The 14,822-nt window shown below is 36.1% G+C and overlaps 1 protein-coding gene across 5 annotated transcripts in view; it reads right to left on the bottom strand.

Annotated features, from left to right (window-relative positions):
• SYN2 (synapsin II) overlaps positions 1-14,822 on the bottom strand; it is a 143,488-nt gene that overhangs the window by 84,671 nt on the left and 43,995 nt on the right. For all 5 annotated transcript variants that reach the window (XR_008205739.1, XM_052679040.1, XM_052679043.1 and 2 more), the window contains exons 2-4: positions 13,956-14,013; positions 11,566-11,657; positions 10,164-10,320 (exon numbers count right to left, since the gene is read on the bottom strand). Coding sequence is in view for 4 of the 5 variants with exons in the window: in XM_052679040.1 (XP_052535000.1) it covers positions 10,164-10,320; positions 11,566-11,657; positions 13,956-14,013 (307 nt within the window). In the remaining variant the exon portion in view is untranslated. The remainder of the gene's footprint in view (positions 1-10,163; positions 10,321-11,565; positions 11,658-13,955; positions 14,014-14,822) is intronic.

Here is a 14,822-nt window from a genome sequence, read left to right as displayed (position 1 = left end):
TCTCCTCTCCAATAAAGCATGACAGATAAGAAGAAATAATAAATCAAAAAGATTGTGACTTTTTGACTTGATAGGAAAGCTTTATGGGATTTTGTTACACTAAGAATAGAATCCCATAAATTTGACTGCATTTAGTGCATTCTATCAGTGAATGGCTGAAAAAAGTCACTTGGTTAATCTCAAAGATCTGAACAATGATTTGCTTATTGCTTTACATGAGTTCAAACACGTTTAATTACAATCATCTCATCCCTGAAACAGTCATACGTTTTTTCCTCAACAAACTGCACACCTTCCCTTTAAAAAATTAATTAGCTATGATGGTGCTTTGTGTCACCTTTAATTACAGCAAGTTTGTAGTCTCCCTTTTCCGAAAGAATGATATGTTGCACCATTGTCCATTCTAGTGGAGAGTGTCGTGGTACGTTGAATAAAATTTTGATGCAACAAACTACTTCACATTTGCCTGTAAAATTGTTCCCTTCTAGGGTAGTGTCTCTTGCCTACATACTATAAGACCAGTTTTGTCAGAGATTTTCCTTTTTGTGTGTGTTCACTACCTATGCCCTTTAGAATTTAAGGCTGGCTTCAACTGACAGTGGAATAAGTCCAACTGCCCATTAATACTGCATGGTAACAAATGGTCTCACGACTGCCTGGACTCTAAACCAGGTGAGCTGACATTCCCCAGCAGTAGAGAAACAAGTTTTAAAAAAAAGTTGATCATTATGTTGCCAAAAAAACATCGCTTTGAGATTTACCTTATCTTTGACTGCTGAGATGTGAGCATTTTATTCTTGCATTCCCACATGAAAATTTGCCCTTTCACAAATAAAAATGAAATGCATATCAGTGTTTGTGGGTGAAGCTGCTGAAGTAAAATTTTTAAAGTTTCTAACATAATTTCAGTACTCATTATTTCTGAGAGCTTTCTTTGAACATATATTTCTTAAAAGCAGATGATGAACAACAGTTGGAAGATTGGACTGTGTTAATCAAATGTTGCAACGCATTGACTTCTTTTAACCCTTTTCAGATCCCACCCTGAAAAGTGCTCTGATGAAGGAAAACCGTTTTTAGGCTGCGGCTTGTAAGTCTGGACCTTCAAGGAAAAAAAAGGCTGCCTTGTAAGAGTAAGAAACATTCAAAAGCACAAACACTCAGCATCATTAGTGCAAAGATAGCAGACCTATGGAAGGCAGCAGACTGAGTGACAAATACTTGTAAGCCCTTCAGTGGGAAAGGAAATCAAGTGATTGTGTGGAAGGGTACATTTGACATACACACTGTGTGGGAGTGAATTTAACCAAGATTTTTCATCATCCCTTATTTTTACAGTTCCTGCATTTGCTGGTATTGGCTTTTTTTTTACTTCTCCTACTACCTGAGCAATATCTGTGTTACTCTTTTTTTGTCATAATACTGGTTCTTTGCTGTGATTCAGCTACACTGTATCAAGTACGTAAGTACTTTTCCAGAAGGCATTTACACATTTGATGAGTTGATACCTACAATGAGAATCACAGAGAACAGACAGCAGACTTCAGCTGTAACTTCAGTACTTTCTGTCAGTAGAATATGACAGACAACTTAATGAAAGTATTCAAACTTTCAAAGTCAATTCAGAGCTTGACGTGGTAACTTAACAGTGAAACACTGCCTACAAATTAGTTTGGGCACATTAACAGAATACAGATAACAGGAAGAATTGGGCACATTAACAGAATACAGAATACAGGGAGCTGACAGAAGATCTTGATGTTCCTGCAGTCGTTTTCCTTTATTACTATGCAAAGCCAAATAACACAGTTGGACTGCGAATGGAAAGATAAGTTACAGGGAACTTTCATCATAATTAAAGCAGTAATTTTATAACACAAACTGAATTGCTTCCCAATCTTTTTCGGGTCCAGCCTCACACGAGAACATTGATGCTGATCACCAAGTTGAGCTGCCCTTCCACACAAGTTTTAATTCAAGTCCTGCTGCTCAGCCCATTACTCGGGGACTAACATCTTGTTCTTTCCTCCACTTCACCCTTGACAGCAGCTGCAATCTCCTCAGCTCCTTCATCTTCAACTCCCTCCTTACCCACTGGAATGTCTATCTGCACCTACTGAGATGAAGGTGTTGAGTTTTTTTGTTGAGCCTGTGTGGATCGTTGTTTATCCTTCCCAGAAAGATCTGAGCATCTCTGCTTCATGTTATCAGAATTTCCACAGGCATTTATTTGATATCTCTAGCTTTCCTGCAGTACAAATATATCTCCTCTCACTTCAATTGCAATCACAACTGCAAATAACTGCTGGAATACTTTCCCATCAGTTACATCTGACAAGGTATACAAATCACTAAGAACTTCAAAAGGATAATACAAAAGTCACCTCTAAATAAAAACCTCATGCCTTTGAAAAAGGTGCAGAGCTCCCACATATAAACTGCTCTCATGAGAGTAAATTTTTTCTTTCCTCCAAGAGTTAGAGAAGGATGTTTAAGAAAAAAAAAAAAAAAAAGCTAAAAAAGCTAAGAGTATCACAGTCAGAGGTAGAAAAACATTTCATCCTGACTTGCAAATTTGAGTAGCAAGGCATCTGGCAATGCAAAACACCTTGACTAATGGCAGAGGCAGTGACAGAATGTCCAGACACTGAGGAAAGTGAGAATTAAGGAAAATATGAAAATTTAAAAAAAAAAAAAAAAAAAAAAATAGTTACAAGCATAAAGCATGGAAACAGATAAACAGATCAAGTGGTGATTGTCAGAGAAGAACTAGTCATACCATGCAGCCAAGATCAAGATGACTTGGAACTTCTTATTTTAGAATGAAAAGATAGAAAAAGAAACAATTTTTTGAACTGAGTCATTGAAATAAAAACTCTTTCTTGGGTGCAGTTGGCAGCCATACGAATGTGCAGTTGATTCCACTGTTACGGGAACATTGAGTTCAGTGTCCTCTTCAAGGAAACATTTGTGCACCTGTTTACTTTAATAAGACTTGGGTGTGTGCTTAAGCACTTTTCAGAAGATTTTCAGTCTCACTACAATAAAGAGATTTTATTGTGTTTTCTTTTTGTTGCTCCCCTCCTCCAGTATGAGATTCTCCAGTTAAAATATTTTACAGGACTGTATTCATAAATCTGAACTGTAAAGTACTTATATGTAAATTGATTATATGTTTTCCAAGTACTTTACAGTTCAGATTTATGAATACAGTCCTGTAAAAGTTGCATGCTCCATGAAAAAGAAAAGTAATTCACCACTAAAAACTAATCATTATTTAAAGTTCTCTGCTGTTCTCAAGTAATCTCATGCGAACTTTCATATTTTAGGAAAGTAAACTTTAGTAACTGCATTCCTGCAATAAAAAGCAAAAAAGGATTTGCTTATTTAATGCAAAAGTAGCTTCAGATTTTTTTCACTGCATTCTTGAATTTTTGCACAAAGTTGTTGTCCCTTTGCCCTGTTCTTCTCTATGAATAGGTGTAAACAGGAAATGACTGTTTGATGTAGATTCCTTCGTAACGTATTAAAAAAAAAAAAAAAATCAATAATTATGTTCTTTGCTCCATGCAAAATGCATTCAAACTCAAAATGCTAAATGCATTCAAACTCACTAGTAACTTACTTTTAACCAAAAAGCTTAAAATGTTTTTACCTTCCTGCTGACACAGTTTCGTGAATTTACTTTCAGCTCCTGCACTACAAATCCATCAACGTGTTTTAGCTTTAGCTGGCAGACTGAGCAAAGACACCCAGATCTTCACTGGCTGACAGAGAAGAAAACTACAGTTTTTATGCTTAAAGTTCTGCCCAGATCAGGACTAGAAGAATAGCACATGTGGACTGTTTGTTCTCTGGCTGTCCTACAGAAAACCCTTCAGTTGAATAAGAGCCACGAAACCAGTATTTAAAAAATATTCTCCCTTTGTGTAATTGCTTTCAAAGAGGCAAACTGATTTTGTTGAGGAGACTGCCACATATTGTGATATGAACCTGTTCAGACATCGTCAGACACGCAATGACATCCAGTAACCAAGAAAGCAAATCTTGAGGAAGAGAGGTGCAGCCCTTGGTCTCCACTCCTGAAATGAAGGAACTGCTTTTGCCACCTTGGCTTCCTAAAGCGTAAGAGTAGAAAAAGGATACTAAACAGCATGAGTGGGTGGGATCCACATACTCCCATATTTCGGCTGCTCACTGTCCCCAGTATTTTCTATCAGGTAGATCAACCTTGCTAGCATGGTTGAAAACACAATTTATTTGGTAAGACATTTAGATTTTATCTCATTAGGACAAAATAGCACTGAAGGATGACTCATAAAATTAAGTTTACAGTAAATTGATTTTCAAAAAGACTTTTCTTATGGACATTTATTTTATGTTATTCATTCTCCAGAAAATACTATGACACAATATTGAAACTTATCTATGTGCCTGTGTCTTCCTACTGGCATAGCTTCAATAATTTCTGTCAACAGGAAGCTGGAATGAACAGAGCTCATTTCTTTTATATGCTTCTCCCTGCAGAGTGCCTGTAACCTTCTTGTCAGTGCCCCAGTCTGCAGCTCAGACTATGAAAGTGTATCTTGAAAAGTGAGAAAGCACAAAAGTGCAACTTTTATAGCAACAAATGAAGGAGAAAAAGAAAGGAGAAAATATTCTGATACTATCAGAAAGCAACAAAGGACAGTCAAAAACAACCTTCCAGAATAGGAAGATGAGAACAGAGAAACAAAGTGTTCAGTAAGAGAAAGATAAAGATAAGTAAGGAGAAAATCTGCAAAAACAACACAAAGCAAAATGAACACATGAAGTCATGGAGTTACGTAAGTTTGGCAAAAGGAGCAAGATGGAAAAAATTTCAAATTTGCTCAAAACTCACTTGAGTGTTGACTCATGAATTGTAGGAAAAGGCACAAAGAGTAACTGATGTTTATAATACAATGAAGTCCAATAAAAGGAAAAATTGTAATCAGTCTCAGAATGAACACAGATGAGCAAGGAAATGACTTTTGGCATAACAGAGTGTATTATCACACTTCTCCGGCATTTCAAATCTTTAATAGCAATAAATTCCTACAATGAAATCAAGTCACAGTGATTTTTTTGGATATGAGCTTACATCTGGCACTCTACATTAAAAAAAAAAGAATAGAATCTTTCAGGTGTCTTTAAAATATAGATAAGAATGTTTTCTGGATCTTAATTCCACTCTTCCAGCTGTTGACCAGGAAAGAATTCCTATTTTTCTGCCTCTATTTCCCACACTGCTGAACAGGAGAATAATGTAGCACTTTGTCACCACGCCAACAGTTTTCTTCACTAGAGGCTGAGCCTGCTCAGTATCCAGCCTTCCCATCCGTGCAGCAACAGACACCCTTCACAGGTTGTTATGTCTATGCAGCAGCTTGACACGCTACAGTGGGCTCCTACATCCCTTCTGTGATTACAACAAGTCAGTGCTTCAAGTGCTCCCACCAGCTTGGCAGCAGCTAAGTCGTAATGCTCACATGTTTTCTGTAGGTTCTGCCATCTCCTTCACCAGAATGACTGTGTAGTTAATGTCTAAGTAGACCCTTGAATCCTTCTAAACGAACCAGCCTCCCAAAGTCACGCTAACGAGAAGACAGATTTACAGACAGCCACAGAGCTGCTATGTTTTTCCTCTTCAGTAACAGAGGAAAAACAGCCATCATGGAATCTGGTTGATTAAGCAAGGATTTTCTTCCTCTTCAAAAATATATATTTCTTACATACAACTGCAGGAATTGTCATCTGTGCTATGTTAAAACATTATCAGTATCTGAAGCTAAGAAATAGCAATTCAGTTTCTGTAATGAAAGAAACTGCTATGTCACAGCCAAGGTTTAATCAAAATAAAATATTCTATTTATAGCAGCTATGGACATTGAACTTTACAGCTCCCAGCAAGGAAGCCAGAGTTTGTATGTTAAGTAACCTCACCTGTTAATTCTATCTCACTTTATAATTCCACTGACTGGATATTTGCTATACACAGTATAGATGAACAGTTAGTATGGATCACTGTTAGTGGTCTGTAGTACTCCAAGACTGTGCTTCTAACATCAATATTCACAATTAAATGTAAAAATCAAGAGCAGAGTTCACTTGATGCAAACATTTAAACAATCAAATTTCACATTGATCATAATAGGAAGAATGCAGAAATACACTGGCAGAACAGTATTATATATTTTCTTTAAAATAGCAACACAATACAATGGATTTTATTCTTTTTTCAAGTATAGCCCTAATCATAAGCACGAGATCACTTCAGGCATTGACATTATTTTCACTTTTTTAAATTATTTCTGTCCTCTGAGGTTACATATTTTGCTTACTGACATCTACCACATACTGACATACTACCAGAAAGATTACAGTCTCAGAAGCCTCAGTGAAGTAAGGTCTCGCTTATTTCTGGAATGAATTTTTCTGAAGTAAAATAGACAATAAAATAACTAGTCTATAAATCTTGGTGTTTCGTCAGTGAGATAACAGGTGCTGAACACAGCTTGATTTGAGTACTGTCATAAAATAGATTATAAAACCAGCAAAGAAAAATATATGCTTCTGTATCAACTGAACCCAAGGTAACTATAAATTAACTAGGCCAATTTATCTCAATAGAACCTATGACTTTGCAACATGACAGTGCAAGGAAATATTCCAATTATTGTGAGAAGTTAACCTTAAAACAGTTCTTCCATAGCTCGGGATGCACTTAGTAACAACAAACAGTCTCTATTTGTACAACTCATGCTTTCAACTTGAGTTCTGATGTTCTTACTAGCATTGAAGTAGAAGCCATCTCTAAAGCGAGGATCATGCATTTTTCATGAGGTAGGTGGTAAGTATTATCACAGAAGTGAAATAAGAGAAGTTCTGTAATAACCCAAGTCATTAACATATTTCAGTATGCAAACACCTCACTGCACACACATTCAATTCAATATTTTCTTTGCCACAGTTGCTAGCATCTTAAATTTTCAAAGGGCAATACGGTGCTTTGAACTTTTGACTTGCATTTGAAGGAACTATGTATGTCCCAACACTAGAAAACAGGATTTAAGACTTGATTTTAGAAATGTTTTGACTGTGTTCTGACAACTTTCCCACCACACTCCCATCTTTCAATAACATACAAATATAAAAGTTTAAATACAAACTTGCTGACTGCCTATTGGCAGTGACACTGAAACCTGCATCTGCAGATGCAGTGTAAAGTATCCTATCAGAAGATTACAGAAATGTGCAGTAGTTTCTAATGTCAGTCTGCCTTCAGAGTTGAAAAAATGCTGTGTTCTCTGTTCTAATAAAAGCGAAGACCTGTTACTGTGGAGTAACTTAGGAAACAAAAGATCTTGTATTTAGGATTCTAGCTCTTGTTCTATTCCATGGCCCTCTTATAATTAGCCCAACTTCTCTGAATTCCCCTTCTACAAATTCTATAGAGCTCTCCTGATTTTACACTTACGTAAATACAAATGATTGGTGTCCACAGCTAATTCAGTAATTTTTCAACCTCTAGGATCCAACGCAGCGAATCTTTGTGTAACTTTGTGTTTTTCTGCTGTTACAGAATTTTAATTCACTTCTACAAATCAAATTTTCCATTATAGAAGAGATTTCTTATCTATTAATAAGGATGATAGTTTGAATTTATCTATACTTTTACTTTGTAATTTTCATGCTTTTGAATCTGCAATTTTTATAGAAGTATTCATAAAAAACATCAGATCTTCCATGCTAGCGAGAACTGTTGAGAAAGGCAACCATGATGGCTGTGAAGAAATGAGTCTAATCTGCCATCAGTCTATGCACATTTTTGCTTACTTGCACTTCTGCAAAGTTGACACGGACACTCGTGGTTGCTAAATATGCTCTTTCCTGATGCTAAGATTCACATTATTAAAAAAAGTATGTATGAAGTGAAACCTATTTTTCTTCTTAGTTATTTTTCTTTAGAATATAGTTTGCTGTCAGGATTTTACGTAGGCAAAGCAGCATGTTTGAGTTTGGGTTAATCTAACAAGCTAGAAGATAACAGTAAAATAAACAGGTCTTGCATTCTGCTGCATTACTTGAATATTTATGAGATTGGCTGCATCAAAGGACCGATGGATTTTTACCCTTTGAATATTAAATCCACACATGACTTGTAACAGGCTTACATGACATCTTGTAGTGGCCACCATCCCTACACTTGACAAAGATTTCACAAAGAAACATGGATGAACGTGGTTGTCTCTGCATCTCCCGTTACAACAGAGAACAGAAATCACAACATTTCAAGTTAAAAGCACAAACAAGACTCCTCATATTTTGATAAACTATTTTTTCCTCAGGTTAAAATTCTGCATTCTTTTAAAGTAGGACAAATTAAGGTATGGTCCAGCTATAAACTTATAAGAGGAACCACTTGCACATCTGCAGTCTCAGCTGATGGCCACAGGTAGTAAAGCAGAACTAAGGCAATCCTTCTGTCACACATAGTAACGAAAACAACTTCAATTCAAGGAAACACGGCAGAAAATTTTAAAGTGAAAGATGTTGGCTTGAAACAAGTGACCCGATAGTTTAGGATAGATATTTTTCTTCAGGATAGGTATTTTGAGAGGGAATATCCCAGAGATGTGAAATGTACTGAGATTGTGTAAAATTTAGGCAGTTCAAATAAAATGTATTCTGGCTGTCAGAGATAGAAATAGCAAGTAGAAAATTGTCAGTGAAACTAACATCATTCTCTATATTCAAATAAAGTAAGCTTAACTGAAAGAAAAAAAAAATTAGTGGCATTCATATCTGGGCTTGGAAATAGTACTGAAAGTTAAACCCAAAAGAGAATATATGAAAATAAATAAATCAAACATAAGCAGATATGGCAGTTATTACAGCAAGTATTTCTACAACATTCAGTTACCCTCAGCTATTATCAGAAAGGATAATCAGCTCATTTCACATCTGTGAAATGATATCAGATAGAAGAAACATCTTGCTTTGGTGTAGGAAGAGCCGTGACACTAATGCCACCATAAGAATATTGGTTTCTTTTTACTGCATTTAAACATTTAAACATTATTGCATTTAAACATGCCTCATTCAGGAATGTACAATATGTATTCTGGAAAGCTGTAAAGACTATCAATTCTTTATTCTCTGCTGTAGTTTATTGCAACACAGAAGTATGATAAAATTAACTGCAAGATATGTTTCAACATTCTGACAGTATTCTGTAGTGGTCTTCAAAGTAAATGTAAAATAAATATTTTTGAGGCCACGAGGTATTACAATAAAGCTTTCCTTTAGTGTGAAAAATACCTGTACTAAGTTATTTTCTTTCTTAAGCATCAAGAGGAAAAAAGCAGGTCTTGCTGGCTACTTATAACAAGTACTAACCTTTAAAGCTTCATTAGGTCTTGGCAACTGAACATATCTATGAAAGGAAATGATAGTACCATCCATAATCATCTTTTACAGCATCGTATTTTAACTTGTTCATGCTAATTATGAACAAAAATATCATCCAAGTCTACCTCTATCACAACAAAGTGTGCAATGAGAAGCAGAATTAGCTTCTACACTAAAAGTGTTTCAGTGAGTCTCCAATGTGCCTCATTACTCCAGGTGTAACTGTAAAAAGGTCAACTCCTACCCAGTGCGCCCAAGATTATGAAAAGAGCTTTCAAATGATGAAACTAATAGCTTCAGGTTTCCTCACTGAAGCATAGCCCCAAAAATTTTGCAGGCATGAGGAAAACACTGGCTAAAAGTCTTTAAATTATGTTCAAAACCACAAATATGAAAAATATTCTCAGCTCGCTTTTCCCACACAAATTGTGAATAAATACTCTCCTCACTTGAGGATGTTAGTAGTGGATAGGCTTTCCATTAGTTTCCTCACTTATTTCAGTATTTATACCACAAATATTTTTCTCCATCTCCACACTGCCTACACTGTCTTTTTGGAAAAGAAAAAAAAGGTTTAAATACCCTACTTTGATTTTTATTCCTCTCACAAATGTTTCACTGCTCTGTGACTTTACGGTTGGTCACTCAGCATTTGTGAGCAAGAACTAAATAAGCAAACAGAAATAAGTTCCAAAGTTTGCACCAAGAGAACTTTTCAGTACATCACTTACCACCCATGGTTTGTCACAGAAGTTATAGATTGATTCCAAGGAGTTGACACTGGGGATGCCTGCATACTGCAGGCCAATGATCAAGTTTCGGAAATCTTCATTTTCTGCCATACTGAATGAATGTTGCCGAACGAGGACAAAATCAGGTTTGAATGACCTAGCAAGAAAGAGATATATTGGGATTAATCAATGATCAAATTATTTTTGAGAATATCAGCATCTAGAAAATATTGCAGCTCTATTAAGAAGAGAGACAAGTTATCGTGGCTTTTCAGGTGCTTTTTTTTTTTTTCGTCACTGGAAGATAAATAAATCACTTACATAAACTGTGAATATGTTCTCGAGATACTTTTATGTCTGTTGTTGCTCAGGAACTGATAAACAAGGCAGACAAATGCCTCTGCCAGCAGCCAGAACGTTGTGGGAAATGAATCTGTGCCCAGGTGTTCATGGAGGCTGTTCATGAGTGGTGTCTTTGAAGAGTTTGTCTTGGGACCGGTGCTCTTCAACTTCTTTTTTTTTTTAATCAATAACAGACAGTGGGATTGAGCGTACTCTTAGCAAGTTTGCTGATGACACCAAGCTGAGTGGTGCAGTTAATAGAGTGGAAGGAAGGGATACCATCCAGACTGGCCTGGGACAAACTTGAAAAGTGGACCTATGTAAACCTAAAGAGGTTCAACAGGGCCAAGGGCAAGGTGTTGCACTTTGGTTGGGGCAATCCCAGATATTTGTTGCCTGGAGAAAGAATTCGTTGAGAGCAGCCCTGATAAGGAGTTGCGGCCAGAAGGGTGAGAGAGGTAATAGCCTGCTCAGCCCTGTGAAGTCCCATCTTGCCCTGGGCAGCCTGGTCTAGTGCTTGGCAACCCTGCCCAACAGCACAACAGAGCTAGATGATCTTTAAGATCACTTCTCACCTGAGCTATTCTATGATTCAATGAAAACGCTCAATGCTATAAACAATTATTTCTCATCTATAACAGTCTGACACATACTAAACCACCAAGACTGCATAAATCAGAAATATAAGACTCGAATTATAACTCTGATTCCCATACATGTATTTATACCAGACTTAATTCCTTTTATATTGAGCTTACATGGCAAAATTTTGGTAGTGAGGAGCTGCATGGGTGGCATCTGTGAGAAAAACCTCAGCAGCTGAAGTCAGGTAAAAGCCAGTTTCAGAGAGCTCAAAGAGGACCTGCTCCATTTTCCATGTGATTTAAATGTTGAGAGATTTACTTCCTGTCTCAGGACCTACTCAGTTCAGATTCTTGTCATGCTTAGTGATCGAGGTGTGCTGTATTTGTCAATATCTCCACCACACATAAAATTAGCACATCTTATACACATAAATTATGCCACCTATTGCTTTCTGTTGTTTTCTTGTTTTTCTTACCTGACAACTTTAGTGCCATTCCGAAATACTTGGATATCTACTGCATAATTGCCATCAGCATGGGCTATCAAGTTGATTTCTGAGAATTCTGCCTATGAAAAGAGGATTCACATTAGCCAATTTGATTTATTTTACCTTTATTTCCCCAAAGCCCTTTCTTTATGTACCTGAACTGCTAAGATATATATTTGGAACACAACAAGCACTGAAAGAATATTAAACCAACAGGGTGGGTTACAGTATGGGTAATGGCACAACACACTTGGATAAAATATAATATAAAGAAAAAAGCTGTATAAAGGACTAGGACACTGAGAGATTATATATTTGCTTGGTATGGTGTACATTAGAGATTGACACAGGCAGAACAAAAATGTACCTAATGTTTTGAAGCAAATAGCATAAAACCAGTATGAAGAGAAATATGACAAAGAATTTCTTATGACAGATTGTGTGTTTGAATTTTTCTCCCATTCTCTACATATACTTCACTACTTTCTTTTTTGTGCTTTTACTCTATTTTCAAAAACATATGGTGCTACTAAACAGCTGAATTGCAAAACTCACAAGTGAATAATTTTCTCTATGTTCTCACACTGAAAATGCGGCATTTGAAAGGAACCAAATCCATACTCTAAATCTACAGTTATTTGAAATAAACGGACAGGATGTTTTTCATTTACCCAGTCTTTCATCAGCTTAGACTCTCAAAGCACTTTACAATAACACTACACAGCAGAATTATTGAAATGCAGCCAAGTGTCTTCTGGAGGATAAACAAAAGTGTCTGTGCTATCCCAGACACTAATAAGGAATTGAGACTGTCAGAATTCTCATTAGTCTGTTCTTGAAAAACTGTATAGTTGAAGGTTTATAAGTGAAATCTGGGTAAGACTACAAGAATTTAGCGGTCAGTTAAGGCAGGTATTGACTACTCTAGCCACCATTCCAACTCCGTGGCTTAAGTATGCTCTTGACTTCAGGCACGGATGTCTCTTCATTAAATTCCATATACTTACATACTTCCTTGAATCATTATAATGATGTTCTAAACGCAAGGGGGAACATTTAAGATTACTGTAAAAAATATTGCAAAAGGTGGGAGACTGGCATATTTGTATTAAATCTTTTTTTTTTTTTTAAATCTGAGATCGACAAATAATCTCTTCCATTCGTTAATAATATTCTATGATTAAGAAGATTCACAGTATAGGGTTTTGTACTTTAAAAGCTTAGCATACAACAGAAAATATCGTAGATTATAGGTTGGATGCTGTAAAGTAGTACAAAAATAAAATAATGCTCTTTGGTAATAAGAAACTAACTAAAGTTAGTGATATTTGTACACAATTTAAGATGCTGATGTATTACAGAGTGATTAAGAGGGTTCAGAAACCTTCATATTCATACTGATTTAAGGTAGATCTGGTCCTAAGAGAGACCATACGAAGGAAACTCTAGTCACCCAGAGCTTTTGTTAATAGTAAAGAATGTACATGATATCAGCTGCACAGTCTGTCATGTGAGAATAGTATCTGGAGACAAAATAGCATTTTCTTTTTCCCCTCTCCACCAATACTGTTGAAGATCCCCATGAAACTGTTCCAAGCCAGAACATGAGACAGGTATTTAGTGGTGTAAAGAACAGAGCCAAGCAAGATGCTGTAGTATTAAAGTGAATTTAGGTAAGCTGACTTGAGAGTTTTGTTAAAGTACAAAGGACTACATGTACACATCTATAAGCCTGTAGGTTGCTCCAGAAGTAATGCCTCCTAATTATTTTCACAGAAAATACAATAAATACAAAGAACATGATAACACTGTTTGATAAAGCCAATTCTAAGCTATAGAACAATGTTTTTCAACATAGTCATCACCGTTAGCTCTACATTTTTTTGACAGTGATGAGCAAAAGCCTGCATACCACGCTCACAACAAGCTGCACCAGAGGAGGTAGCTCACTGTTGCTATTGCCACTGCTGAAACATAACACCCACAGTCTCACTGTGCTCACATCTGCTTTATTGCTCTCCAATAAACTTTCAGCAAGCATTGATGAATGTCAGTGGGGGCTACTTTTTTCACACAGAGAAATTCTATCAAATCCTTTTTCTCCACACACACTTCCATGTCATACGTTATTTTGTTAGACTGCCTCTCTTCTGCCATCTGCCACATAGCAACAAAATGTAATGGAATATTGATGGGAAGTTTCAGCCTTTACTAGCATATCACCAAACATCCACCTCTGATGTTGTGGGCCAACATAATAAAATAGGAGGCATTACTTTTGGAGCAGCCTTTACACATGTGTGTATACATATGTTTGTATATCTAGCTGTATATCTATGCAAAAAAAAAATGCATGGATGGTTGAGTCATTTAATTACCTGTTCAACCTTAATGTCATATTCTCCATGGACCTTTTTTCCACGAAAAGCCTTGGCCCTGTAGGAAAAAAAGGGAGAAATCAAGGATATATATCTGCAATCAGTAATACATAAAGATCCCCCTATTTCCTTCATACAAAAATTCTTTTACACTCTTTTGTCTCTAATATCCCATCACATACTGTTGTGATTCTCCCCTAAGATCACCCAACGTGATTTTCAACATTAAAGTGTCATTGTAATTAGTTAGAAAGAAAAATTATAAGCTGTTATAAACTGCAGTTATTGTGATAAAACACAATAGTCCAATCACTAAGGCCTAAGAAGCAGATAGTTTTCTAGACTTTTGCAAGTTGTATGTCTAATCTAGCAATTAACTGCTTCGGAGTAAAGAAGAAAATAAGCAAACTAACAAACAAAACAACTTGTTGGGAAAAAAAGACTGTATCCCTTTATCTTCTTCATTCAGGCCAAAGCTTAAGGTACCTTTCCCAGCTTTACTAATAGCAAGTAAAAATCTGCCACACTTAAAACAAAAATAAAACATAGAACACTGCAAGTTTCAACAGAATGTTATTCATTTTCAACACTGGACAAAATGCTAAAAATGTTATCTGTTAAACTCAATTTATCTTATCAGTGGAAGAACAATGTAACAAAACTCATTACAGCTTCTGGAAAATTCTTTTCCCAGTGAGGCCCACCACAGGAAGAACCAAGTATCTTAATGATCAATGGCAAACACTGCCTTTGGCAATACATTTCTTAAAGATCTCTTCACTTTTTTTTTTTTTTTTTTTTTTTTAAATAACTGATGGTAATAAGTAAATTGTTTATGCTGGAATGTGATATTAAACCACTGTTCAG

This window comes from Tympanuchus pallidicinctus, unplaced genomic scaffold, assembly GCF_026119805.1.
Source record: "Tympanuchus pallidicinctus isolate F22 unplaced genomic scaffold, pur_lepc_1.0 scaffold17, whole genome shotgun sequence".
NCBI classification, from domain to species: domain Eukaryota; kingdom Metazoa; phylum Chordata; class Aves; order Galliformes; family Phasianidae; genus Tympanuchus; species Tympanuchus pallidicinctus.
The sequence above is the reverse complement of the archived record's forward strand: the minus strand, read 5'-3'. Positions and strand labels throughout refer to the sequence as shown.